Source organism: Brachypodium distachyon, chromosome 4 (assembly GCF_000005505.3).
Source record: "Brachypodium distachyon strain Bd21 chromosome 4, Brachypodium_distachyon_v3.0, whole genome shotgun sequence".
Taxonomy (NCBI): domain Eukaryota; kingdom Viridiplantae; phylum Streptophyta; class Magnoliopsida; order Poales; family Poaceae; genus Brachypodium; species Brachypodium distachyon.
The window spans coordinates 1,432,580-1,459,498 of NC_016134.3; the positions used below are offsets into that span (position 1 = coordinate 1,432,580).

At 48.5% G+C, this 26,919-nt stretch overlaps 4 protein-coding genes, 1 long non-coding RNA gene and 1 pseudogene across 5 annotated transcripts; 4 read left to right on the forward strand and 2 right to left on the reverse strand.

Annotated features, from left to right (window-relative positions):
• Positions 1-46: 46 nt before the first annotated feature.
• On the reverse strand, positions 47-4,081 carry LOC100823114 (L-type lectin-domain containing receptor kinase IX.1). Its single transcript, XM_003579114.4, has 3 exons — positions 2,660-4,081; positions 1,068-1,616; positions 47-889 (listed from the first exon to the last, which is right to left on the reverse strand). The coding sequence occupies exons 1-3, from the start codon at positions 3,457-3,459 to the stop codon at positions 256-258; spliced, it is 1,983 nt and encodes a 660-aa protein (XP_003579162.1). The 5' UTR covers positions 3,460-4,081; the 3' UTR covers positions 47-255.
• An 806-nt stretch (positions 4,082-4,887) lies between these two features.
• On the reverse strand, positions 4,888-9,326 carry LOC104584358. The gene is made up of 2 exons (XR_732034.2): positions 8,769-9,326; positions 4,888-5,499 (listed from the first exon to the last, which is right to left on the reverse strand). It is a non-coding gene; the product is annotated as an uncharacterized LOC104584358 (long non-coding RNA).
• Positions 5,903-8,460, forward strand: LOC100823422 (L-type lectin-domain containing receptor kinase IX.1). The gene has a single exon (XM_010238744.3). The coding sequence runs from the start codon at positions 6,046-6,048 to the stop codon at positions 8,194-8,196; it is 2,151 nt and encodes a 716-aa protein (XP_010237046.1). The 5' UTR covers positions 5,903-6,045; the 3' UTR covers positions 8,197-8,460.
• A 1,634-nt stretch (positions 9,327-10,960) lies between the features above and the next one.
• On the forward strand, positions 10,961-13,570 carry LOC104581308 (wall-associated receptor kinase-like 14). The gene is made up of 2 exons (XM_024454830.1): positions 10,961-12,094; positions 13,361-13,570. Exons 1-2 carry the CDS (start codon positions 11,263-11,265, stop codon positions 13,468-13,470), a joined length of 942 nt encoding a protein of 313 aa, XP_024310598.1. The 5' UTR covers positions 10,961-11,262; the 3' UTR covers positions 13,471-13,570.
• A 304-nt stretch (positions 13,571-13,874) lies between these two features.
• On the forward strand, positions 13,875-15,939 carry LOC112268575 (annotated as a pseudogene).
• On the forward strand, positions 14,845-25,657 carry LOC104584832. The gene is made up of 10 exons (XM_024463096.1): positions 14,845-15,734; positions 15,875-15,989; positions 16,076-16,153; positions 16,298-16,426; positions 16,576-16,825; positions 17,457-18,358; positions 18,481-19,801; positions 20,564-20,727; positions 21,354-21,562; positions 22,937-25,657. Exons 6-10 carry the CDS (start codon positions 17,566-17,568, stop codon positions 25,388-25,390), a joined length of 4,941 nt encoding a protein of 1,646 aa, XP_024318864.1. The 5' UTR covers positions 14,845-15,734; positions 15,875-15,989; positions 16,076-16,153; positions 16,298-16,426; positions 16,576-16,825; positions 17,457-17,565; the 3' UTR covers positions 25,391-25,657.
• The last annotated feature ends 1,262 nt before the right edge of the window (positions 25,658-26,919 follow it).

Genomic DNA, 26,919 nt, shown 5'->3' on the forward strand with positions numbered 1-26,919 from the left:
AGGTGGGTTTTGGGCATTTTGGTTAGACTCCAAACACACCCAAATGTATGCTCAGCTAGAATTGTTACAATATCAACAATTTGGAGAGAGACGCCTCATATAGGTTTCACAATCAAAATGAAAATTCAAAAATCTCAGTGAAGCTGAAATGGCTAAATATCAACAATTTGAAGAAAAGGCCAGGCCTCATAGGTGGAATATGAGGCTCCGTCCCAGAGAAAAACAATTATTCCCTTTGATTCCCTTTGATCATCATCATCGGCCGCCAACACTGCTCATGACCATTGTTCCAGAACCCAAAGAATTAGTTGGTGGCCCGTAGGTTGCAACTGGCATCCTCGCCGGGAGGCTTGGCAACGGCGCTTCACACCGTAGCACGTTCATGGCTTGCCTGATGGAGGGCCGTAGGCCGCGGTCGGGGTGCGCGCACCAGAGTCCAACGATCATCACACGTTCCATCTCCTGACCTTCAATACCGCTGCCGCTTAGGCGCTTGTCGGCGGCGTCAAGGATCGCTCCTCCGCCGTAAAAATCCCATACCCACTGCACCAAGCGGATGACCTCCTCGTCTCTAGTAACTACCGCCGGACGGCGGCCACTGGTGATCTCGAGGAGGACAACACCGAAGCTGTAGACGTCTGACTCGACGCTTGTCCTGCCAGCGAGCACGCACTCCAGGTCAATATACCCCATCGTGCCAGCTATGCCTGTTGTGTGTGACCTTCGACCGTCGTTGATGAGCCTGGCGAGCCCGAAGTCGCCAAGCTTGGCGGTGAACGAGGCGTCCAGCATGATGTTGCTTGGCTTGATGTCCCTATGCACCACACGCTGCTCTGTGTCTTCGTGCAGATACAGGAGCGCGGAACCTAGACCGAGCACTATCTCATACCTGGAGATTATATCATATAAGAATAAGCTGGAGATGGGAGGAAGATGGCAGAAATCAATTTGCTGATGTATATCTTTATTTTTATGAGGATGTCAATTTAGAAAAATTTAAATGGGCAGACTACACTCAATTTTTGTTATATAAAGAATCAGTGCTCTGAGTTTAGAAAATTACATACCTTACAGACCATGCCAACACGCTATCTGTTGCGTACAGATGGGTGTCGAGGCTGCCATTGTGCATCAGATCGTATACAAGGAGCAACTCGTCGTCGCCATGACACCAACCAATGAGTTGCACAAGGTTTCGGTGCCTGAGCCGGCTGATGATCCTCACTTCTGAGACAAACTCTTTCCAGCCCTGTCGAGAGGTCTCGGACACCCTCTTGACAGCCAATTCACGGTTCATGCCACCGTGGAATCCTCGGTACACGGACCCGAAGCCTCCTTTACCAAGCACCCCGTCGTCGCAGAATTTGTTGGTAGCGGCAGCAAGTTCATGGTAGGAAAATCGCCGAGGGCCGGTGGTTCCTTGGTCGAGCTCATTATCCCCTAGTTCGTCGTGGTATACGGTCGCCTCTCTTGATAGTCGTCTCACCGTCTTCCTAGCATTGCGCATTTTCCGACGGCACAAGAGGAAGCAAGCCACGATGGTGATAGAAAGCAGGTAAACGATGACAACCGCCAGCAGGAGGATCCACCGTGTCGATATTGAGACATGCACAAATCTCCACATTATCCAGGAAATAAAAGATGGAAAGAATGTCAGACATCAAAGTTGTGCTACGGTTACAACTTAAAGCAAGAAATAAAAGTTGAGAGTTGAGACACAGCCTAAATGCCTAATCGTACATCAGTTCTCTCTAGCAAACCAAGCCAATTAGTGAGCAATAATATTTTGATGTGAACTAACTTGACATTATTGATCAAATAGGTAAATTTAGATCTATCTCGTTTTTTTTTGTAAAGAAAACATGAGTTCCTCCTGGCCCAATTTCCATGAAGTATGCACGTCTTGCCTTCTTACTTAGGGAGCAGTTGTTCCTGTAGATTCTTCTGCCTTCTCATATTTGCATTTTTATTTTATTTTTTCCGTGTAGATACTAACTTTCAAGAATTTTCCAATACAAACTTGTATTGAGTATAAAGATTTAACGAAGTTCCACGGGCCGTTTCATTCCAGGGGAGGGCTATGCAACATTTTGATTTGTGTGTAGCAGGTTTGGCATGTAATATAGAACCTATACGTGGTGCAATTATGGGCTCAATAGTCAATAGTACCGAGTCAATAGTACTGCCTACTTTCTACTATAAGGCATACTTCTTTTTTCTCTATAATACCAAATAAATATATATTGTGAAAATATATTTCATGGTTAATCTATTGGTATTTGTTTGGTATTGTAGATGTTGATAATTTTTCCTATAAATTTGATCAAACTTTTAAAAGTTTGACTTAGGACAAATGAATACCATATGCCTTATAGTATGGAAATGAGGGAGTATGAGTCTACTTCAATTGATGATACACGACATAAATAATTGTTAGATCTCCAAAATGAATTTTGCTTTCCCCAAATGTGAGTCTCTTTAAAAAAATAAAAAAAATTGAAAGTGCCATTTCGGTGAGTTTATTTTACTATTTTTGTTCTTGCTATGTGCATTGGCTCTTTTATTTCTTTTCTAGAAGTACGACTCCTTTCATGCTCTTTTACATGGCAAATTCACTATCCTATGACCAGAGCACGAGATCCCTTGTTGTCCGGCTCACCTCGGAGGGTAGCATCCGTCGCCGGCGGAGAAGCCGTCGCCGTCCAACCCCGCATTGCACACGCACCGGTGCCCCGTCGTCCTTCCCGGCGTCCGCACGTCGGTGCACGTCGCGTTGGCCGCGCAACTCCCAGCGCCTTTGTCGCCGACAGCGGCGCACGTCCCATCGAGCCACCAGCCCAGGTCCGCCACGCCGAACTCCATGGACGACTTCCCCTCCACGAAAACCGCTGACGTCAGCACGTCGTTGCAGTTGGTGTTCTCCTCTGCCTTCTCCCATCGCAGGAACGTGGCGTTCGGGGCCGCAGCGGAGGCGATGCACGCCACGGCGGTGCCGTCGTTCCAAGCGGCGGCGCACTGCGCCGTGCGGAGCAGGCTGGAGATGACGCCGGAGGGAAGGCTGCAAGCGGAGGCATCGGGCGGCGCGCGGCACTCGCCCCCGCGGAGGAAGAGCCCCGTGCGGGCGGAGACGCCGTAGTTGGGGCCAGATAGCGCGGTCCTCGCTTCCTTTACGGTGCGGGCGCACGACGGCGGGACCGCGACGAGGACGGTCGAGGCGGAGGAGTTGAAGGCCACGACGTGGTAGGACATGCCGTTGGGTGCTCTGATTGGGAGGGTCGCCGTCGGCGTGGAGGCGTTGGCGTCGCAGGAGAGCAGGATGGGGCAGCCGGCGGAGAACCCGAAAGGGTAAGGGACGGTGAAACCGCCGCAACGGCGGTCGCACCGGTCGGCGGCGGCGGAAAAGGTAATTCCATGGGGCAGCGAGAAAACGAGGAGGAAGAACAGGAACACGGTGTCCATGTTCGATCTCGCCGTGTCTCCCTGCGAGAAGAAGACGAGCCACGTACGGCATGGACGAAGAACTCTTGGCTCGCTTGGAGCCAGGCTGTAGCCACAGATTTCTACAAGGATTTTTCAAAGCTACTGCCGGCCGTAATCGGGCGGCTGTGTGTCCTTGTCAGAACTCAGAAGTCCACGACAAGTGGCTTTGGGTATTTTTGGCACGTAAATGCAGAATCATCCCAATGCCTACAAACCCTTGGTGTATAAATTGAAATTTTAGCGGCTTCTGTCCGTGGTGTACTACCCCAAAGAACCAACAACAGTTGCTGCCTGCTCTGACAAAACCACAAACAGTTGGCGCGCAAGAATAACAGACGGTACATTGACGAGGGGATTAGATGCGTTTGTGCGGTGAGAGTAGGCTGGTTTCTATTAGTGTGGCTAAGAAGCAACACCCGTGGTCTGGAGCACTTGGATGCAGGGAAACAAAAAATGGAAATCAAGAGAGGGGAAGACGACGACGACTCACTTGAACAGTCGAAACCCTTCTCCTCTCTGACTGACGACGCTGCGTGCGAGCGAAGCCGTCGCCACGGCTCTCCCGCTGATTGCGTACGCTGAAGATGCGAGAGGACGGGATGAGGCAAGGAAGCAAGCAGGGGCGCGAGGCGGAGGATGAGCCGGCGGCTGCACAGCACAGGTGCGCGGCGAAGCAGAAGGAGCGGAGACAGAAGAAACCAACCTGAGATGAGAGCCAAGCAAATCAAGGGCTCCTTTTCTTTAGATCCGCCCCCTATGTGGTCCGTTGGATTTACAAGATGGACGGCTGGATTGGGTGATTCGTAGGTGAGGTTTTGGCGGGAACATCGTTTGCGTTGTGTTTATTTCCAATGTTTAAGCTGTTTCCTATCTTCTGCTGCTTTGTGCACCCACGGCCATGACACGCAGGTCACCAACGGAAGTCTGCCGGCAAGCGTCTCAAATCAATTCTCAATGCCGTCAACTACCAAGTTCCTGCCTTTTGTTTTTGTTTTGAGACGGGGTATCCTGCATCTGCACTGTGCATAGTATTTAGATGTCCTAGTTTTGTCCTAAGTCAAACTTCTTGAAATTTGACCAAATTTATAAAAAGATCTATCAACATCTACAAAGTGGATAAAACTTTAAAATTTTGGACTTATGACAAAGTCAGAACATCTTACATTTAGGAATTGAGGTAATACCTACCATTGCAGAGTATTTGGGGTGCCAAAACGGGAATCAGTAACTCCCTTGACATGTACTGTCATGCATTCCTTTAACGGGCATGCAGAGACGACGACCTGGCACTTGCTCCCGTTATTGTCATTTACAAATAGCTAGTGTGATCTATCGTATATGACGGGTCAAGAGAGGTCATATTCACCGAGCCAAACAGGACACTTGATTTGATTGGTTCGGTTCTCAGTCTCTCCAAATAGAAGAAATTTCAGGTAATTGCAGACATAATCTGGCCAGGGACAAGGAGACACACCAAGACGCGTACCTTAACACTGGTGCAGGTAATACATAAACCCGTAGGAATAGGACCTAAAACAAGATTAGAATCACTTACAGAAACAACTTCGGTCCAGTCCATAACTCTTTTATGTTGGCATTACAAAGTGTCAAATCAATGAACGATCATTTTTCTCTGAGAAGTGATCCTTGGAGCACGGCGACGCGTGCCAGTTACTATCTTGACCGACCTTCCAGTTGACCTTGCCGTGCGTGCACCGTTTCAGTAATGAAACTTATTACAGTATTGGATGGATGCTGACATATCTATATCTACAGGAGGACTTCTTTGCGTGCGCCTTTGGAGTCTTTGTCTTCTTTGCATTTATAGAATTAGAATTTGTACAATGTTGAAACCGGTGGCCATGCTCGCTTGAAGCTTTGGCATTGGATCAGTAGATCAGCCTCGACCCATCCTGGCGTGAGAACAGAACCGTTTCGGATGCCAGTTGAGGTCCCAGTCGGACGACCTCTCGCTGTGCGTTCTTCTGAAGCCCAGCCCAAAGAATGTTCATCCAGCTCCTGAATAAAGGAAATGGCATTAGCACTTTAGCAGTATTATCTTTATACCTAAGAACAAAGCTTCATTTCTTGCTTTTCATGCATGCTGGCTAGATAAAAGAATGCGACCCCCAACAGAAGCTACACTACGCTCTGAACGAGAGTAGTGAAGAATTTAAATATTGCATAACTGATCCATCGAAACATGAATGGAACGACAATTGAAGGCACACAGTACTATATATGCTCCTTTCAAGTCTGGTCTCTTGAATATCTATGGAATTTTTGTACTCCCTTCCCTCCGTTCCATAATTCTTGTCTCAAATTTGCTCAAAAATGGATGTATCTATTCCCAAGAAGCGTCTAGATACATGTAATATTTCGACAAGAATTATGGAACGGAGGGAGTATTTGCTAACGCTGAGTTGACCGAGAAGAAATGGCTCCAACAAAGACGCAAAGTGCTGTGGCGTGGTCCAAACTCCAAACTGCATATATACCGGTAAAACCGTGTTAAGGGGTGTGTGATAGTTTCGGTGTCCCTCATCTAAGTCACAGCAATCGGCCATGGCTCCACCTCTTCCACTCCTCCTCCTGCTGCTCCTGGCCGCCGTTGCCACATGCTGCGCCGGCAGCTCATATGTTGTTTACAACGCCGCCGAGGATGGCAGCAGCAAGACCACTCTGCGGCCATCAGTGATCTCCTGCTCAACGGCTGGCAACTACACCGACGGCAGCCAGTACCACGTGAACCTCTACAACCTCCTGTCAGCCATCCCCATGGCCGCCGCCAACAATGGTGGTTTCTTCAACGGCACGTCCGGGACAGCAGGCGATCAGGTCTTCGGCCTCTTCATGTGCTACACCGGCTACTCTGGCAGCGAGTGCCTGGGCTGCCTCAACCGCGCACCCGATAGGACCATGCAGTTGTGCCCACACAGCCGGAAGGTTCGCGCCATCTACAACGCCTGCACCCTCCGGTACTCCAACGAGCCCTTCTCCTCTGTCGCCGACCTGAGCATCGCTTACCACGAGCAACTAACCATCCCGTACGGAGATTCGTACAAGGGCACCGTACTGGTAGGGAACATCGTTGACACGACCGTCATGAGAAGCACGAGGTTCGAGCTGATTCGTCGGCTCACGGAAAGAGCAAGCCGATGGGCCACGCGGATCGCCGAGGGCCGCCAGCAGTTCACCGACACACAATTTGTGGCAGGGGCGGCGCAATGCATGAGGAACCTGCCGGCGAGTGAGTGCACGCGCTGTCTCTCCAACTACACCGATCTGCTGCCGCGATTCTTCCCGAACAACAGTAGTGGCGTCATCAAGGGGTACAGCTGCTACCTGGGTTACGCCATCTTCACTGACAAGCCATCGGCACTGCAGCTGGAGCCATACCCGTGGAATGAGGAACAGGAGAGGGAGCAACAGGACAGGGAGGAACAGAAGAGGGAGGAACAGGAGAGGGAGAGGGCATCCGAGCGTAGAAAACGCCAACGAATCGTGGGCATCATTGCAGCTGTGGTTGCCGGCGCCGTTGCGCTCGTTCTTTGTCTGATCGGTCTGTCGGTTTGCTTCCTATTGTACCGACAGAGAAGGCGGAAGGTCACAGCCGCGAGATTAGAGCTGGAACAACCGCTGAAAGACACTGTCTACTTCCGTGGCAAAAGCGTCGATCAAGACGAGCTCGAGCAAGGGACTGGGCCCCGACAATTCACTTATGACGAGCTCATGCTCGCCACCGATGGCTTCTCCGATGGGAATAAACTGGGCGAAGGAGGCTTCGGGTCCGTGTACCGAGGTTTCCTCGGCGACGCAAACCTTCACATCGCCGTGAAGCAAGTGTCCAAGAGCTCCCGCCAGGGCTGGAAGGAGTTCGTCTCCGAGGTGAGGATCATCAACCGGCTCCGGCACCGGAACCTTGTGCAGCTTCTTGGGTGGTTCCATGGCGGTGACGATGACCTCCTGCTCGTTTACGAGCTGATGCCCCACGGCAGCCTTGATAGCCAACTCTACAAGCCAGGCCACCTGCTGCCATGGTCAGTGAGGTACGAGGTCGGGCTCGGGCTCGGCTCCGCGTTGTTATACCTGCACGAGGAGACAGAGCAACGCGTGGTGCACAGGGACATCAAGCCTAGCAACATGATGCTGGACGCGTCATTCAACGCCAAGCTAGGCGACTTTGGGCTTGCAAGGCTCATCGTTGGTGACGGTCGAGGCTCGTGCACAACAGGTGTGGCTGGGACGCTCGGGTACATGGACCCGAAGTGCGTGTTTGAGGCCACAGCCAGTGTCGAGTCCGACGTGTACAGCTTCGGTGTCGTCCTGCTCGAGATCGCCTGCGGCAGGCGGCCGGCGGTCGACGATGGTGATGGAGCTGTCATCCACCTGGTGCAGTGGGCCTGGAAGTATTATGGTGGACGAGCAATCCTAGAGGCGGCTGATGCCCGGTTGGATGGGGAGTTTGATGGGCAAGAGATGGAGCGTATGTTGGTAGTCGGGCTCTGGTGTAGCCACCCTGACCGCAGCATGAGGCCGTCGATCAGACAGGCCATCGGTGTGCTGCGGTTTGAGGCGCCGTTGCCGAGCCTCCCATCAAAGATGCCCATTGCGACATATGTGCTGGCTGAGGATTCTTCCGGTTCCATGAGGGGCAGCACTGGCGGCAGTGACACCAGCACCACTCATGCTGCAGCTCGAGAAGAACTTGATTAGGGAACTACTGCATTGCTGATCTGGGCCTTTTATGATTTTGCAGGAATGGGTATATTATATGTACGAAGAAGAAATCTTTATATATATAGGATTGAACTGAAACAAGCCCTGACAATATTGTTGAGGGAAAATAGTAAGCATGTCTTACTATGTGCATTTTAAAATAAGGTTTGTGTACAACAGGGCGACTGTTTTTCTGTTTCCCTTGCTAACTGGACAGAGGCCTAGTCATTTTTGGTGAATTCAAAGAACATTTCATGAAAAGACATTCACAACAGAAAGCAACAAGTTACGGTTCCATATGGCTTGATTAGGGGAGTATTGAATACTGAGAGACTAAAAGATGGAATTTGATTATGCTTTGCTTCCTAAACAGGACATGAGTGCTCCTAATTTTACCCGGAAATGTCCAAAGCCTTGGTGTATAAATTCATGGTAATTACTCCCGAAATAGTGCCTTTCCGTGGTCTACAGTCTACTACCTCAAAGAACCAACAGATGTTGCCTGGTCTGACAAAAGCACAAACAGTTGGCGTGCCAGAATAACAGACAGCAAGACTATGAAGCATTACCTGCAGTGTGGAGCATAAAGCATTGGGACGCAGGAAACAAGAGTAACTCACGATGCTGCCTGCGGTCGAAACCGTCGCCCCGGCCCTCCCGCCGTCCCGCGTACGCCCGCTGCATACGCTTGACATGCGAGAGGACGGGATCGGCGGCCGCGAGGAAGAAGGCAGGCAGAGGCAGGGGTGCCGGGCCGGCTCTGCGAAGGAGAAGGAGCGGAGGCGCGCGACGCGATGCGTGGTGGACATAAAAGCGGCGGAAAGGGAGGCGGCGGCGGCGCCGGAGCCGGCGCGCGCGGAAGAATCGAGACCGAAGAAGCCAAACGGGAGAGCCGTTAGATGTTAAAGCGAATCAACGGCTGTATTTCTTTGGATCCGCTCCTGTCTGGTTCCGTGGGATTTACACGATGGACGGTTGATGTTCGTTGGAGTTTGGAGGTACTCCGAAATTGTCACGGATCTGTAGTTTTGGTGGACATTACGAACTTGGACTTGGACGGAATGGATTAAACCGCAACTGAATTTGTTAGTCCAAAAATACATACGTGGGAACTCAAAGTTCCACTGAATCAATGCATGTGGAAGTAAAGTTCCGCTTAAGGTGAAATTTTTATGTGGCTGCTGAAAGTTTTTATGTGGCTCCAGCATCGTGGGGTTATTCTTAAAAAAAGACAATTTACTAAAAATACTGGCATGATTATACCAACTGTGCGTTTTGTTCTCACAATGAGACAAACAACCACCTGTTTTTTTATGGTTAGTTCGCTCGTCATGTACGTTCGACCATTCAGTTGCCCACCCGTCACATAGCATATCAAATATTTTTATTAATGGGCTACATGACATAGACAGTAATTATTTCAGAGCTAAGATTTTGGTGGAAGCAACCATGCTTTGCTGGTAGATTTGGCTATGCAGGAATGACATTATTTTTAATCACAACCGACAATCTTCATGTCTTATGCAGATTATCTTTTAGTGTACTTATTGGTTCCGTTCATGTGCATTACTGCAGCGGGAAGTGTACGGCCTATGGTTATAGCTGCATGTACTCAAGTGGAGCAGACTCTTAAGGATGTCTTTATCCACAATGAGTGACGGCGTAATCTACGGCTGCAAGCTCTTTGGTGTTTGTCTTGTTGGTTGTATTAAGATTTTTATTTTTCCTTATCGTACGGTTTTGTTGGTTTTTGTGTATCTTGTTATGCAGAGACCCCGGGTGCGAACTTACTTGATGATGCGGTTTTAAGTTCCATCAAAGCTCACTCTGTCAACAAGATATGTTCGGTGATGTAGTGTCATTAGATCCAGTATTGGAATTGTTAGAATTTGGTGTTGTGGGCCTGATCAGGTCAAGCCTAATTTTAATAAATTCTGAAAATCTCAAATGCCCATTCATGAAGTGGGATGAGGAAAGTGGGAAGAGAATAGTCCCACCTTACTAGTTTAGAGTGAGTGAAACCAACATATAAGGGATGTTACTTCTCACCTATCGAGCAAGGGAAATCCCCACGCGCACTCCTCCTCCTCCTCCTCCGCTCGCCTCGTCACGACGCGGCGCGGCGCGACGCGCGCGCCGCGTTTCGTGGATCGAGTTCGAGCCATGCAGGGCTTCTTATCTTTTTGTCAAAGGTATTTTTGGAATTTGTTACGGACGCGTGCAGATTTTGTGGAGTCGGTTCAGGTTTCCTAAACCGAACCGACCTATACCTGCGTGATTATATATACAGCCACCCCGTCCCTCTGATCGGTACGCAACACAACCAAACTAGGGTTTCGCCTGTCTCTCGCTTTTGCGCCTTCGTCGTAGTTTACTCCATTCCGAGCGCAACCTTTCGCCTTTGCGATCCTGTACGGGAGAGGGCGAATAAGGTTTTTGGGAAGCGCTTCACTCGACTGCTTGCTTCTGTCACCACGGGTCGTCTACCGTCCAAGTCGGGGCGGTGCTACGTGCCGCCGTCTTCGTCGCCAGGAACGTCGTCAAGTCAACTCGATCGTCATCACGGCTTCTTCGTCTTCATCAAAACAGTACGTAATCCGTGATCCGATTTACTGTTTAGTTATGATCTGCGAGATTATACTATTGTTGATTGTGCTGTTGAATACCTCTAGTATATTCGAAATGCATATGCTAGTTGCTATTGTCGTCATGATCTATGTTATGGAATTAATCATTAATTTGTTATTCTCGAAATTGCTTAATTTTCCAACAGGAATTACATCCACACATGGTTAAGTCCAGTCTTGGAATTACATCCACGTACACATGGGTAAGTCCAGTCTTGGAATTAAACTTGTTTGAAGTCCACCCGTTCTCTCTCTCTCTGTGTGTCATTCACGACTTTTACTGAACTTGTGACACGGAGAGCTGGAGAAAAAATCGGCATGTGTGAATGAATATGTGGCTCCAAAACCAGAAGACGACTGATTTCTTCGTCCATCATTAATGCTTTAGACTCATCATATTCTTCTTGCTTGCAGACACTTGCACGGTCTATCGAATATGCATCTCATCTTCCTCTTGTTGGTTTCCTTGTTTCTCAATGGAACCGCCGCCTGGCTGTGCGACCGCCAATGTGGCGGCGGCAGAGGCAGTATTGTTCCCCGCCCTTTCGGCTTCTCCGCCGGCTGCCCTGTCGTCCTATCTTGCGACGTCACCCACACCTCCATGCCGTTTCTCCCGTATCGAGGCGGAGGCGGCGACGACGGGGCGGCCACGTCGTACCGCGTCATCGCCTTCAACTCCACCGCCTCCACCTTCCTCGTCACCGTCCCCCCGTCCTGCACCCGCGACGTCTATGTCGCCCGGAGCGAGCTATCGGGCACCAACTACGGCGTCTCCTCCCGCACCGGCCTCTTCCTCCACGGCGGCGGCCGGTGCGGTGCGTCGGGCAATTCCAAGACCGCCTGCAGCTTACTGCCCGCGGACATCATGCCAGGGTTGCTCCGCGCCGCCCAGTGCGGCGCCGGCGAGAACGGCAACGAATCCTCCACCGCCGCGGTGGCGTGTGTCGCCTCGGCTACGCCGAAGCCGAACAACACCACCGGGGTGAGGGAAGACTTGTTTCTGGGGTGGGAAAAGACGGAGAAGGCAAATTGCGACGGCGTGCTCACGGCCGCAGTGTATGGGGGTGGGGTGGCGTCGCCAGAGGTTGGCGTGGCGGAGCTGGGCTGGTGGCTCGACGGGCCCTGCGCCGGCAAAGGCGCCGTGAGCTGTGCGGCGGCCGCGACGTGCTCCGACGTGCAGACGCCAAGTGGGACGGTGGGGCACCGGTGCACGTGCATGGACGGGATGAACGGTGACGGTTTCGCCGCAGGAGACGGATGCTACACCGGTGAGAGATAAAGATATTGAGTGGCTATATAAATTTTATATAAGAAAACTATTGTCCTATTTTACCTGTGTTCACGCAATTTTGAGTGCTTGATTTTTAAGAAAAAAAACTTAAATCTCAGTTAACCCTCAAAGTCTTGGATTAAGATAATGAGTGCCATCTTCACTCCCTCCACTTCCACGTGTGGTCGAGATCCATTGGCTAAACAACTCGATTTAGCTCTACCTAAAAAACATGCATTTTTCAATAGCAAACCGGTAATGTATTATCTCCACGAGAAAATAAACTAGACCTACGTGTCAAGATGACGTAGCGGCTTACCGAGTAGTGTGACTGTGAACTGGAACACATAATCCTTTCGGGGCTTGATCATCAAATTATGTCAAGCTCTGTTTGTTCCTTTAAAAAACATCATTTTTGTTAAATCATGTCCCATTACATCAATTCCGGTGAATTTTATTAAACCATGTAACTTTCGTGCCAAATCTTGACAGGATGTACTCCCTCCAGCCAGAATTACTTGTCGAAATAGTACATGTATCTAGACGTTTTTTACACATAGATACATTCGTATTTAGACAAATTTGAGACAAGTAAAACCGGTCGGAGGGAGTAACATAATTTAAAGCAGTACTGCTACAGATACGACGTTTTTGATTTCTGATTTTAAAGAGCAAACTTTTGTTAGATTCTAACTTTGTTGCAAATTTTTAACACGATGTACCAGAAATTAAGGAGCAAGCTAGAATTGTTTTTGAACCAAAGCCATCACGGCAACTTTATTGATTGGCAAATAGATTTACATCATCGGTAAGCAAAACAGAAATAAAAGACCAAGGTAGAATTTTAGTATGATTACTGATTGCATGGACGAGTTATCCATCCAATCAGTTGCCACGCTATCTGGATATGTAGGTCTAGTTTGCCTCAATTAACAGTTAAAATGTGAATAAATAAATTAATAGGGTAAAATTAATTTGTCAACAAATAACAACAAGTGCGCAAAAACATAAATGAACTCACAATTAAAAAAAGGGAAAATTAATTTTCGCTCTATTTATTCAGTTCTCTTCCTCACTGAAACCCCTTGTGCCATCTTAAAGAGATTATACATCATCCCATTAATTGTACATGCCTGCATTGCACATCATTTTTTTTGCAAGTATCAATCGTGAATTTTTAAACTACCAAGAGCGTAAAATTGCAATCTAATTCCCATGCATGCTCAGATCTTAATTCGTTTTGACTGCTCGTGATCTCAAGCAGAAGTTGCCCCCAGTTCATCGCGCCACAAAATAGCCTTGATGGTTGTGTATGGTGCCTCAGCGGCTTCCATCGTGATCATGTCTGTTGGAGAATACAATGCAACCTTCTAGAGTGTTCTCAATATTACAAGAAAGAAGACATTACTATGGAATACTCTAGAATATAAAATAAATAAAAAAGGGAACCTTCTAGTGTTTAGATATGCATGAAGAATTATGTAGAAGCTTTGGAATACTCTAAAATAGGAGTTTAAAATAAATAAATAGTAAACCTTCTAGTACCTAGATATTTATGTAGAAGTGTGTGGAAGGTTTTAGATATTTTGTTTCAATGGCTAAGATTTTGACACATGTCAAAAATTCAATGGCCATGTAGTCCTATAAATAGAGGCCCTTGCCTCACACCTTGTGTAGTAGAGAATAAGAAAGTGAAGAAGGTGGAGAACAAGGTGTGAGCAAGTGTAAGGTGTGTATGCTCTCTCTTGTACTAATATTCCTAAAGCAATATAGTACTACTTTGTTCATATAAGTCTCCCGGTTAGGCCTTGTTATTTCTAAGTACTTAGTGCATATAAGTTGTGATTTAACGTGAGCGGATTCGCCCGGAATCACAACAGTCTTGTTTCAACGTGAGTGGCATAGCCGCCCGTTCAAGATTTGCTTTAACGTGAGTGGCTCTGCCGCCCGGAAGCTTGCACTAAGTAAGTAGAAATAAAAAGGGACTAATCAACTACACCAAAGTAGCTGGTATAGGTGAATAGGCCCTCTCGTAGTGTGTTAGGTCCACCTCGAATTCTCTACAATGTCATACTTTTACTCGGCATCTTGGCTAGCTTCTTCCTATTCCACCGGCAGGGGAAGGCGCAACGCCACGACGAAGGCAACCAAAGGACAAAAGCCGATCGCAGCGACGCTCTTCCGCCGCGAGCTTGATCTAGAAGCCCCCGAACCCCGGCGATTCTCCTGCCATGAGCTCGCCGTGGCTACCGACAAATTCTCCGACAACAAGGTGCTTGGAAGAGGAGGATTTGGGTCCGTGTACAAAGGGTTCCTGAGCGACATGGACCGTGAAGTGGCCGTGAAGAGAGTGTCTAAGACCTCTCGGCAAGGCTGGAAAGAGTTCGTCTCTGAAGTGAGTATCATCAGCTGACTCAGGCACCGTAACCTCGTGCAGCTCGTCGGCTGGTGCCATGGAGGCGACGAGCTGCTCCTCGTCTACGAGCTAATGCACAATGGCAGCCTCGACACTCATCTACACACAGCAGACAGCACGCTGACATGCCCTGTCAGGTACTCCCTCCGTCTCATATTAAATGATTTTCTATTACATGTATCTAGATGTTTTTTAGACATAGATACATTCATATTTGAAAAAATTTGAGTCATTTAATTTCAAAGTATGAGATAGTGCTCGGTGTAGGTTCCGCGCTCATGTACCTACACCAAGAAACGGAGTAGCGCGTGGTGCACAGGGACATAAAACCAAGTAACATCATGTTGAACACCTCCTTGACCGCCAAGTTCGGCGACTTCGGGCTCGCGAGGCTCATCAACGACGGTCGAGGATCACACACCACAGGCATAGCTGGCACGATGGGGTACATTGACCCGGAGTGCGTGCTTGCCGGCAGGACAAGCATTGAGTCTGACATCTATAGCTTTGGGGTCGTCCTTCTCGAGATCGCATGTTGTCGATGACCGACTTTGATCATAGGAGATGGAGATGTCGTCCACCTGGTGCGGTGGGTGTGGGACTTGTATGGCCAAGGAGCGATCCTCGACGCTGCTGACACGCGGCTGAGCGGCGGCGGTCTCGACGCCGACGTCAAGGAGATTGAGCGGGTGATGGTCGTCGGGCTCTGGTGCGCGCACCCTGACCGCCGCCTGCGGCCGTCCATCAGGCATGCAGTCAACGTGTTGCGATTCGAAGCCGAGCCTCCCGGCACGGATGCCTGTTGCAACCTTCGAGCCACCGACTAATTCTTTGGGTTCCGGAACAGTGATCCTGAGCAGCTTCAGCGGCCGGTGACGAGGATCCTGTTGGAGCACACTTTGTGTATTTCTTGCTCTATGTACATCCTCCAGCGCCAACGCCCCTTCTATACATTGATTTAACGGTGAAAACACAGGGTGTGACTATTTATAAGTCGTCTGATCTTTAGTAAATGGACCTTAAATCTCAGTCGACGTTTTGGAACCGTTGAATTAAGTCGGAGAGTCGTCATCATTTTTTCATTTCCCACTTGTTATCGTTGGATTAAGATCTAATGGCCAAACATGTCGACTGATTTCTAACTTAAAAACAAGCGACTCCGCCGCCGCCGTGTCCATGGTGCAGGGCGCGTCGCGACTCGCGCGGCACCGGGCTCGAGTTCGTGAGTACCCCAAACCCCACCTCCCCGCCGCCTCCCTCGCTCCTATCCCCCATTCCGTTTGCAAATCGGCCCCCCTGTGCTCCTCCGAATTCCCCGTTCGCTGATTTCATTTCCTGCCTCTTTGATTTTGATTTCTACAGGTGAGGCAGCTGCTGCGGAGGAGCACGACCTGGGCCGCGCCCTGGATCCTGCCGTGACCTGCTGATCAATGCAGCAGCTAGGCATCCTTTCGATCCCCAAATGTTATACAGCCAGGTCTGTTCTTCGCACTGGAGCACTCACTGCTTGCCAGTTTGCATTCGTCTTATCTGAAACCAGGCTGATTTGATCTCATCTTGCAGAGACCTCATTGAGCAAAGTTGATAAGTCATCCCTGCTGCTGTCTCACGAAGTGAATTCCGCTGGTCCTGTTGATCAAGGTTGTGTTACCTGCCTCCCTTTCTGCCCCCCACTGTGTCGGCACTCCTCTAATCCTTGTGTTGTGCACTTGTGCTTACTCTCAAGTCTGAAGTAATGTGTTTTTTTTGTAGTGTTTCTGAATTGATCTTTGTTGTTGTCAGCAGATGTGTCAATTCCTGAAGATTGGTGCGAGCTTGGAAACAGGGAAAGGTTTCTCGTTGGTTGTCAATTCCTGAAGATTGGTTCGGGAGGCTGGCATTTGTACAGAGCTTCCAAAACAGCACTGCATCACTGTATGCGAACTGTATATGCATCTTTCACACAGATTTCACTAACCTTGCTATACTAATCTTGTTGCCATGTCTATTGTATCCATGGCAAACTAGTCATCACGCTGTTAAGTACCTTTATATTTATTAGATTTTTAAATACATAATTGCAGTGACAAAAGACGGCATTAGTCAAGTTGGTCAAGAAGGACAAGTTGCCTGCATTTTGCTACATCCGGGGACAGTTGACACCGACCTCTCACGTCCATTCCGAAGGATGAAAGGAACGTGGCCAAGGATAAGCTTTTCACTAGGGTCTCTGTAAAGAAGCTCCTGTCCATTATTGACAGTGCCAAGAAGAGCGACAACAGGAAGTTCTTCGCTTGGGACGGTCAAGAAATCCCATGGTGACCACTGTTTTCAGTCAGTTACAATTCCTCCCTCCCCTGCTATTTTTTCTGTGTTTTTTTTACCATTCTTCTTTATTCTTTGGAATCTATTCTGTTATTTTTAGCCTTAGATTCAACCGTATGCTTGAACCAAACTCAACCGGTTGAATGACGGATGCAGGTTTTGCACAACTATTTGTTTGTTTGCGTCTTTCTTCGATCAGTTGTGAGAAAATCTACTGTGTGTTCTTCATATTTTAGATAAAGAAAGAGATTGTTCTTCCAGACTAATATTTTACAGCATTCCGACTCTGTTTACTTTACTTATATTTTAGATTGTAGAGAATGAGCATATCCTTTTGGCTTAAGATCATTATAGAAGAACCTAGCATGAGAAGTTGAGAACTGTCAAACAACGGAAGACTTTAACTGAAATTGCTAGCTTGGTCCCCAGGTCTTCAGCCTAGTTTAATATCATTGAAGAGATAGTGACTGGGGCATACACTAGAAATGATGTAAGCCAAAAACAGGCCGGCAAAGCTGCATAATTGAAATGACATTTGGCATTGCCCAAACTCCAAATTGTGTATCCTCTGAAGACAGATTCTAATTTATCATCGTCGGTAAACAAATGTTTTGGCACGCATAAGCTCAGTCTTCATTAGGCAGGTGCGAAGATATAAACTAATCACAGATGAGAGAAACACACAGCAGTCACCTTTGTTTGGAGCCTAGGCATCTTCACCGTCCCCAGACGACAGCCGGCCAGGGTCCATGGCTTCCCACCTTGTCATTCTCCTTCTCACGGCCATCTTCGCCGCACTATGCGTCGCGGCAGTCTGCCAGCAACACAAGGTCATGCTCCCGCTCTTTCCTTCCTGCTCGACCACGGGCAACTACACCGACGGCAGCCTGTTCAAGAAGAACCTGGATGAACTACTCTCCAGCCTTCCGACAGCCGCCGGCGGGATCAACGGGTTCTACAAAGGCATGGTCGGGGCTCCGGGCCCCGACCAAGTTTTCGGCCTCATCATGTGCTACGCCGACCGCAACGCGACGCAGTGCCTGGACTGCCTTGCCGGCGCGACGGCGGGGATCACGACGGTGTGCCCGCACAGCCGGGACGTGCGTGCTGCGTACGATGCGTGCGTGCTCCGGTACTCTGACGTACAGTTTGCCTCCGCCGCGGCTGACACGACCATCCCTTTCTACGTGAGGGTGAATGCTCCGTTCCCGGTCGACCCGGCGGCCATGGCCAGGGCATGGCTCCCACTGATGGCTGAACTCACCGGGCGTGCCGCAGGGTCACCATCGCGGGCCGCACAAGGGAGCACGCCGTACGACGCGTCATGGCAGGTGTACGGTCTTGCGCAGTGCACGAGGGACCTGAACGCCAGTGAGTGCAGCCGGTGCCTCTCCTACGTTGTTGGCCAGCTGCCGCAGCTGTTCCAGAATGAGACCGGTGGGGCTGTCAAGGCATATAGCTGCTACGTGAGGTACCAGATTGGCGCCTTCGACATCACCCTGCCGCCTGAACCACCGCAGCCACCACCGACGTCGCCAGGAGGTCAGTCTTCCATGGCTAATGGCTTCCATCCAGCCTCTTTGCAAGTTTGGAGCAGCATTCTCGCACATGTATACTGCAATGAGATGCTAATCCTGTACTGTTTCCTGATTTTTTTTATATAGAATCAGCGCTTTCTTCAAGAGAAGGGCTTCTGATCGGCATTTCTGTTGGTACCTTGTTGTTCTTCATCATCCTGGTCGGCTGTTTGGTCTGTCTCCTTCTACGGCGACGGCGAAAGCAGCCCAAAATCACCGAGGAGGCAAAGTGGCAAGAGCCAGAAGAGGGCAACTTCTTCGATGACGATGATCCTGCCATGGAAGACGATTTCCAGAAAGGGACCGGACCCAAACGATTTCGATACAGCGAGCTTGCCATTGCCACCAACAACTTTTCCAATGAGAAGAAGCTTGGAGAAGGAGGTTTTGGCTCGGTGTACAGAGGATTCCTCAAAGAAATGAACCTTGAGGTGGCCATCAAGAGAGTTTCCAAAGGGTCCCAGCAGGGGAAGAAAGAGTATGCTTCTGAGGTGACGATCATAAGCCGGCTTCGGCATCGGAACCTCGTCCAGCTCATTGGCTGGTGCCACGGCGGTGGGGAGCTCCTTCTTGTGTACGAGCTGATGCCCAACGGCAGCCTCGACACTCATCTGTACAGCGGCAAGAGCGGTGGGGCTGTGCTGCCATGGCCTGTCAGGCACGAGATCATACTGGGATTGGGTTCTGCGCTTCTCTACCTGCACCAGGAGTGGGAGCAGTGCGTCCTGCATAGGGACATCAAGCCTAGCAACATCATGCTGGATGCCTTCTTCGCCGCCAAGCTCGGCGACTTTGGGCTGGCCAGGCTCGTTGATCATGGGCGGGGAGCGCACACCACGGTGCTTGCTGGCACAATGGGGTACATGGACCCGGAGTGCATGAACACGGGCCGGACCAATGCTGAGTCAGACGTGTACAGCTTTGGCGTCGTCCTCCTCGAGGTCGCCTGTGGCAGGCGGCCTCTAACGGTGTCGTCTCACCCAGAGGGGGAGCACATGGTCCACCTTGCCCAGTTGGTCTGGGGCTTGTACGGCGAGGGAAGGGTTCTTGATGCCGCCGATGCACGGCTCGAGGGGTCGTTTGACGAATTGGAGATGGAGCGCGTGATGGTCGTTGGGCTCTGGTGTGCGCACCCTGACCGGAGCCTGAGGCCGTCCATCAGGCAAGCCGTCAACGTTCTGCGGTCCGAGGCGCCATTGCCGACCCTCCCGGCTAGGATGCCGGTGGCGACCTTCGTGTACGTGCCGCTGCTGGGTGATGACTGGACATCTTCCAGTGTCGTCACGGGAGGTGTCGGCAGCAGCACTGGCACCAGCCAGGGCAAGGATGACTCCTCAAGGACGACCGAGAAGTCGATGCCGGCACGAAGCAAGACGGCAGGGGTGGTCGAAGAAGAGATCACCGGACGGTAGATATACAATGTTAATTTTTTCCGCACACCCGCAAAGCGCACAGGTAGATCCTGTAATTGTGTAAAGTAAAACTACCGTGGATCAATCGTGTTGCATTCGGATTTCGGGGCACCTAGTTCTTTTGATGATTACACTTATACCATTTATATCACGCACTGAATCACGCGGCCAGTGAGAAGGGGTCAAAATCATTGATGATTACACTTATACCATTTATTTCGGGGCACCTAGTTCTTTTGATGATTACACTTATACAATTGTGTTTGTAGCAAATCATTGAATCATCCTAGCGCAAATTCAGCGTCAGCATGTCAAGTTTTGTTAATATCAACATGTCAACTAGATATTTGACTGTACATTGTAGCTGAAATTGTACTTGGTTTCACATCATATCAGCTCTTGCTCACACTTGTCATATGATGATTGAGATAAGGTGCATGATATTAGGTTAGTACTCCCTCCGTCCCATATTAAGTGACAGAAATATTACATGTATCTAGACGTTTTTTGGGTATAGATATATTCATATTTAGACAAATTTGAGTCACTTAATATAGGACGGACGGAGCAGTATTCTGCATCAGGGGCTGGATGATGAGGTGGCCTGCGATATGTCAAAGGAATGAAGCTCTTAGCATCAGGCTTCAGCTTGAATTCATAGTTCGAAAATACCCTGACCAGTGACCAATAAGACACCAAGCATAGCAAAAAGTACATGGCCAATTGTAATAAACATATCTTCCTCATGGCCGGAGCAGAGCCAGGTACTATGTTGTGAAGTTTCTGAAGGCAAATGGATTGTTAGATCACAACCGGGACTACTTTAATACAGTCATGATCAGCGAGAAGGTGTTTGTGGAGAAGTACATATGCCCTCACAAGGAAGCTGCACCGCACCTCGCTGAAGACTATGCTGCCGCTTGCAAAGGGGAAGTGCCGACTAGATTCATGTTTCCATGAACGAAAGAAGAACGGCCTCTGAAAATTGGGAACTTCGTATTATTAGATTTATCACTATGCCTAGTAAGCTGGTAATTCACATTAGTTTTCTTTCCTAACTGGATGTTGGTTGTCTGCTATAGTTTGTCTGTTACATGCTGCTTTACTAGTTGCTAACACCTGATGAAACTGATAATTTTGCTCGTGTGTCCTGATATCCTCATGTCGTCACTCAGTTATGGTTTATGAGCTTGTTCATCCTGAAAATTTATGAGAACCTTGTGCATACTATCTTTGTTTGAAGAGATTAAACTGTAGTTCATGGTTTCCTACTCTGTTGTATCGCCTTTTCCTTTATTTTTTCCTCTTGTATTTCTGTGATTAACTGTGCTTGAGAGCCAGTAGGTATACTGATCAATTGATCATACATGAAAAGGTTACAATTAATTGCTTACAAACTAGTAGATCCATGTTTCAACTGGATGCCACCGTAGTTTCACACATTAATTCAGTCTCCGGTGTCAACTGTGGAACGCTAGTACAAGAGGAGTGTACATAGGTATGAATAATTTTGATTTGGGAAACTCTTTTACGTTAACGTCCGAACAGATATTTCTCTCGGAACCACGCCGTTCGCCACCCGCGACGGCGCGCTCGCGGCCCGGCCCGTGAGGTCCGTCATGAGCGCGAGCCACGCGCCGAGCATGGCCGCCGGGTCGACGGCGGGGCCGCCCGGCAGGACAGCAGTAACGAAGAACGGCACGTCGAGGTCGGCCGTCCCGGCGAAGGGCGGCGCCGGGGAGTACCGGAGCACGCAGGCATCGTAAGCGGCGCGCACCCTCCGGCTGCCCGGGCACACGGCGGCCGTCGTGACCGCGGCCGGGGCACCTTTGAGGCATTCCTGGCACTGCGACGCGTTGCGGTCGGCGTAGCACGTCATTAGGCCGAACACCTGGTCTTCACCTAACCTCTCTGCTGTCTTTGGATGCAGAATTTTTCTTACAAAAATAGCAGCAGGTTTTGAGTCAAGATTAGTGGCTTGGAAAGTTTATGTCCTCTGTTTTGCTTAGAATCTGTCTTGAGCAGATAGTCGCCAAATTGAACTGGACTCTTGAGTCTGGAGGACCATGTCAAGTAATCCCATTTCAACTGAATGATGCACTTTTTGCCGGCCAATTTCTTTCCTTCAGATAGTCTAAGCACCGACCGAGCGGGTATTGTTTTTTCAAGGTTTGAAAATAAACGTTGGATTACAGAAAATGTAGGGCGAAGGCCAGCACAGATCCAAACAGGTCTAAACAAGTCTATCTTTTGTTTCAATTAACCTAGTCTCTCTGCCTTCTTTAGTCGCAGTATTTTTCTTAAAAGAGCAGGTTTTGAGTCAAGATTGGTGGCTTGGAAAAGTTTAATGTCATTTGCTGCTTATTAGAATCTGTCTTGAGCAGATAGTAGCCAAATAGATTTGGAATATTGAGTCTGGACCATGTCAAGTAAACCCATTTTAACCTATATATTTAGGCTCTTGCACTTCCATCTCATTTCAGTATTTATTTACGAGGGGGTTTGCCTTTCCTTTTTCTCAACCCCTTTGATGGGACGGAGGGGTTTACCTTTCACGTTTTGATCGTCGTCAAGTCTTGGGCGACGAATAATCAAGATATATTCATTTCTCGATCTCTGTGAAAATGACTAGACATGACCGACTTGACTTTTTGATTCCTATTTAGTACTCCCTCCGCCTGATTTAGGGGGGCATATTATTCAACTTCCGGTGTCCATCTATACACGGCATCGAACCTTCCTGTCAAGCTGCTCCCAGAAACACCTGCTCCCAGAAACACCCTCCGCCCGGGGCTGCATGCATCCTTAATGATGCATCCTTGCCGTCGAAGTATTTCAGTCTGGACCATGTCAAGTAAACCCATTTTAACTTAATGATGCATCCTCGCCGTCGAAGTATTTCAGTCTGGACCATGTCAAGTAAACCCATTTTAACTTATGATGCATCCTTGCCGTCGAAGTATTTGAGATATATTCAGTCCAGACTACGCTCCCTGTGTTCTAAAATGTATGATACTAGTGTGGGACAGTACTGCTGACGAAGGGACAGAGAGTTGAATATTCAAGGCAATGATGTGTGGACCTTGTTAAATGCCATTCTCCGAGGGCATAAGTATGCCTGTTACAAGTAGGAACAGAGAGAACTGGCAAGCGCAATGGCTCCTCTCCACCTATTGCGCTTCCTCCAACTTTTGCTACTACTGCACACAACATCCACCCATGCACAGCTAAACATCACCTTGGGATCCTCTCTGACGACCCAGGGACCAAACGCATCATGGATCTCCCCCTCCGGCGACTTCGCATTTGGGTTCTTGCCCATAGAGGGGAACTCTTCCTCCTACCTCGTCGCCATCTGGTTTGACAAGATCCCTGAAAAGACTGTTGCTTGGTACGCCAAGACAAGCTCCGGCGGGCAAGACACAACCGCAGTACAGGTGCCATCCAGCTCTGTGCTAAACCTCAATGATGGGGTGCTCTCGCTCCGGAACCCGTCTGGTGATGAGATCTGGAGGCCCCGAGTTACTGGTGTGGCCTATGCCAGATTACTTGACTCGGGTAACTTCATGCTTCTTGGTGCAGATGGCATAACAAAATGGGAAACCTTCGACTTCCCAGCTGATACCATCCTGCCAACGCAAGTGCTCCCTCTGGGGAAGCAACTCCGCAGCCGTCTCATCGCCACGGACTACTCCGATGGCCGATTTCTCCTAGATGTGCAAGGTGATGGGAATCTTGTGTTCTATCCAGTTGCTGTGCCTTCTGGATTCCGATATAACCAGTACTGGGCCACTAATACAGTTGGGAACGGCTCACAGCTGGTTTTCAATGAAACAGGCAGGATATACTTCACCTTGAAGAATGGCACACAGATCAATATCACTTTGGCAGCGATAGACTCAATGGATGACTTCTTCAGCCGTGCCACGCTTGACCCAGACGGCGTGTTCCGACGATATTTGTACCCAAAGAGAATGAAAGTAAGAAGCCTATGGAGACAAGCATGGACAGTGTTGAGCTCACTTCCCGAAAACATCTGCCAGGCAATACAGGTGAATATCGGCAGCGGTGCTTGCGGCTTCAACAGTTACTGTATTTTTGACGGCACAAATAATGAGACAAGCTGCAGATGCCCACCACAATACTTGTTCTTGGATGTGCAGAGGAAGTACAAAGGGTGCAGACCAGTCTTCGAACCGCAAAGCTGTGACCTGGATGAGACATCAGCAGCGGCGCAGTTTGAGTTGACACCGATCGATGGTGTTGATTGGCCTCTTTCAGACTATGAGCAGTACAGCCCCATCGATGAGACCAAGTGCCGAAGGCTGTGTGTGATCGATTGCTTCTGTGCCATGGCCGTCTTTGACCGAAGCACAAACACCTGCTGGAAGAAAAAGCTCCCTTTATCAAATGGGAATATGGCGGGTAGTGTACAGAGGACAGTTCTTCTCAAGGTACCTAGGGGCAACTCACAGTCCCAGTTCAACAGCGGCTCCAGCAAATGGAAGAAGGACAAGAAGAATTGGATCATTGGGAGTTCCTTACTTTTTGGGAGCTCCATATTGGTAAACTTGATCCTCATCTCTATTCTGCTTTTTGGAACTTATTGTTGTGTCACCTCAAAGAAGAAACTCCGGTCACCACAATCATCTGGTCATCTCGGGTTGCCCCTGAAGATATTTACTTACAAGGAGCTGGAGAAAGCAACCGCTGGTTTTCGTGAGGTGGTAGGCAGTGGTGCTTCGGGTATCGTATACAAAGGAAAGCTGCATGATGAGCATGGAACCAGTATTGCAGTCAAGAAAATTGCAAAGCTCCAGCAAGAGACTGAAAAGGAGTTTGAGATGGAAGTCCAATCCATCGGACAGACATTTCACAAGAACTTGGTCAGGATGTTTGGTTTCTGCAATGAAGGAACTGAAAGACTGCTTGTGTTTGAATTCATGACCAATGGCTCACTGAATGAATTCCTCTTCACTGATACTAGCCCACACTGGAGTCTCCGTGTTCAAGTCGCACTTGGAGTTGCTCGAGGGCTGCTCTACTTGCATGAGGAGTGTAGCACACAAATTATCCATTGTGACATAAAACCACAGAACATCCTTCTTGATGAGAATATTGTGGCCAAAATTTCAGACTTTGGCCTGGCAAAGCTTCTTCGTGCCAACCAGACCCAGACAAACACCGGCATTCGGGGTACTCGAGGTTACGTTGCCCCTGAGTGGTTCAAGAACATTGGGATCACTTCCAAAGTCGATGTCTATAGCTTTGGGGTGATCCTGCTGGAGCTTGTCTGTTGCAGGCGTAACGTGGAGCTAGAGATTGCTGATGAAGAGAGGTCCATACTAACTTACTGGGCAAACGATTGTTACAGGTCCGGGAGGATCGACTTGCTGGTGGAAGGCGACGACGAGGCAATCTTCAACATAAAAAAGGTGGAGCGCTTCGTGGCTATTGCACTGTGGTGCCTCCAGGAGGAGCCAACGATGCGCCCAACCATGCTTAAAGTGACCCAGATGCTTGATGGAGCAGTCCAAATCCCCACGCCTCCTGATCCCTCTTCTTTCATCAGCTCGCTTCAGTAGTGTATTATGGATCGGAGGGAGTAATATATAAGCACATTGTTGTGCGGAGTATCAATCAAAAGCATGTTCCGATTCATGACCTGGTATAGCTGTCAAATAAAGTCTGAAGAATAATGGCAGTGTGGCATTCAGGCACTTATGCCTGGCTGCAACAAAATAGCATATGTGATGATTCACAAATGGATCTGTAAATGTATGACTATCTATTTTAACCTTTGAAACTTTTGTAGTCAATCTAAAACATCTCATAAAACAATCTTTACGACAGGAAATAGGCAAGGGTGAATACATTGAGATAATAAGTTATATCAAGTTTCTGCAATTACATGGTCTGTGAAATCCGCAAAAACAATGGTAAAAATATTTTCTTCATATGCATGATTTGAACTAGACAGGTAGGCGCGCTTCGCCGCGCCGTGAACTATCTCGCATCAGTGATTTGATAATTATCGTGTTATCGTGAGAAGTATACAATCCTTTTTCTGGCTGCGTCTGGATAGTGCTTCATTGTGCCATGTGTTTTTCCTTTTTTTTGTGTGCCTCGTTCCTAGATTGCCGCTTACCATATATCAGATTTAAAGCCATGCCAAAAGGAAAAACTAAAAAGACAGCCAAGAACTTCTCAGACTGAGGTCCAAAAATACCATTAAAAAAAATCGAGAATATGAGAACATTTGAGCTTCTATTACATCACTCTTAGGTAACTTTGCTTTGTGCGCACTAAATTCTCACTGCCCCTATCTAGCAGCAATGGACCTTCCAAATCAAAAGACAAGACTAACCATGTAGTACATATCGGTTTGTAGATTAGAAGCACGCACCAATACATCATTCTTTGTTGGGCTACCCACCTCAGCAAATGTTCGATATACCTGTAAAAGATTACAGATTACAGAGTTTAACAGTGAGTGCAAAACGGAGAGGTATAACTGAGAGGCGGCCTCACTAAAGTTTGAGAGGCAATCATATATGTGCCCGGTACAAATCAAGTTGGAACTGATGGCTATAATATGTGGCTAAAGTATAGCTAATTAAAAAAAGTATGTTTGTACCGACATAATTTTACTTTAAATAATGGAGCACCACCTCTTCATTTACTTTTTTAACTTTCTGTTTGCATACTTGCAAGAAAAAGATAACTAACCAGCCATGTAAACATGCTCACAAAAATCAGTGTTTGTGCTAATAGTTAATAGTTTTGGCATAACAAATTAAGAGGGCTCTGGCAGAACAGAAGACACTGAGAGAGGGTACAAACAAAATGCACTTCAAATTTATCTGATAACATATTTATATCTGCAAATTAGTGCCCTGCTAGTTCAAGAAACATAGCATGTTTACTTATGTTGAATACAAGGAGCAAAGACCGGATCGAGGATTCAGCATGTGCATAGAAAATAATCTTACTTGCACGAGAGTGACAACCCTTGTTTAGGATTGGTTTATTTCATCACCATCTAATCAATCACAAATTTAATCAAAAGTTCAGAACATCGCTCCTTGTATTGCATCGAAGCAAATCTAGTGGA

What these genes read in the sequence shown, in the direction of transcription:
- LOC104584832 (XM_024463096.1), top strand. Translation starts at nt 17,566, where the DNA reads ATGGCTTCCCACCTTGTCATTCTCCTTCTCACGGCCATCTTCGCCGCA. An exon ending in ACCACCGACGTCGCCAGGAG is followed by an intron (nt 18,359 to 18,480) that starts GTCAGTCTTCCA and finishes TTTTTTATATAG; the next exon opens with AATCAGCGCTTTCTTCAAGA. An exon ending in GAAGAAGAGATCACCGGACG is followed by an intron (nt 19,802 to 20,563) that starts GTAGATATACAA and finishes TGGCCGGAGCAG; the next exon opens with AGCCAGGTACTATGTTGTGA.
- LOC104581308 (XM_024454830.1), top strand. Translation starts at nt 11,263, where the DNA reads ATGCATCTCATCTTCCTCTTGTTGGTTTCCTTGTTTCTCAATGGAACC. An exon ending in AGGAGACGGATGCTACACCG is followed by an intron (nt 12,095 to 13,360) that starts GTGAGAGATAAA and finishes GATCTCAAGCAG; the next exon opens with AAGTTGCCCCCAGTTCATCG.
- LOC100823114 (XM_003579114.4), bottom strand. Translation starts at nt 3,459, where the DNA reads ATGGACACCGTGTTCCTGTTCTTCCTCCTCGTTTTCTCGCTGCCCCAT. An exon ending in GACGGATGCTACCCTCCGAG is followed by an intron (nt 1,617 to 2,659) that starts GTGAGCCGGACA and finishes GATAATGTGGAG; the next exon opens with ATTTGTGCATGTCTCAATAT. An exon ending in GTGTTGGCATGGTCTGTAAG is followed by an intron (nt 890 to 1,067) that starts GTATGTAATTTT and finishes TATAATCTCCAG; the next exon opens with GTATGAGATAGTGCTCGGTC.
- LOC100823422 (XM_010238744.3), top strand. Translation starts at nt 6,046, where the DNA reads ATGGCTCCACCTCTTCCACTCCTCCTCCTGCTGCTCCTGGCCGCCGTT.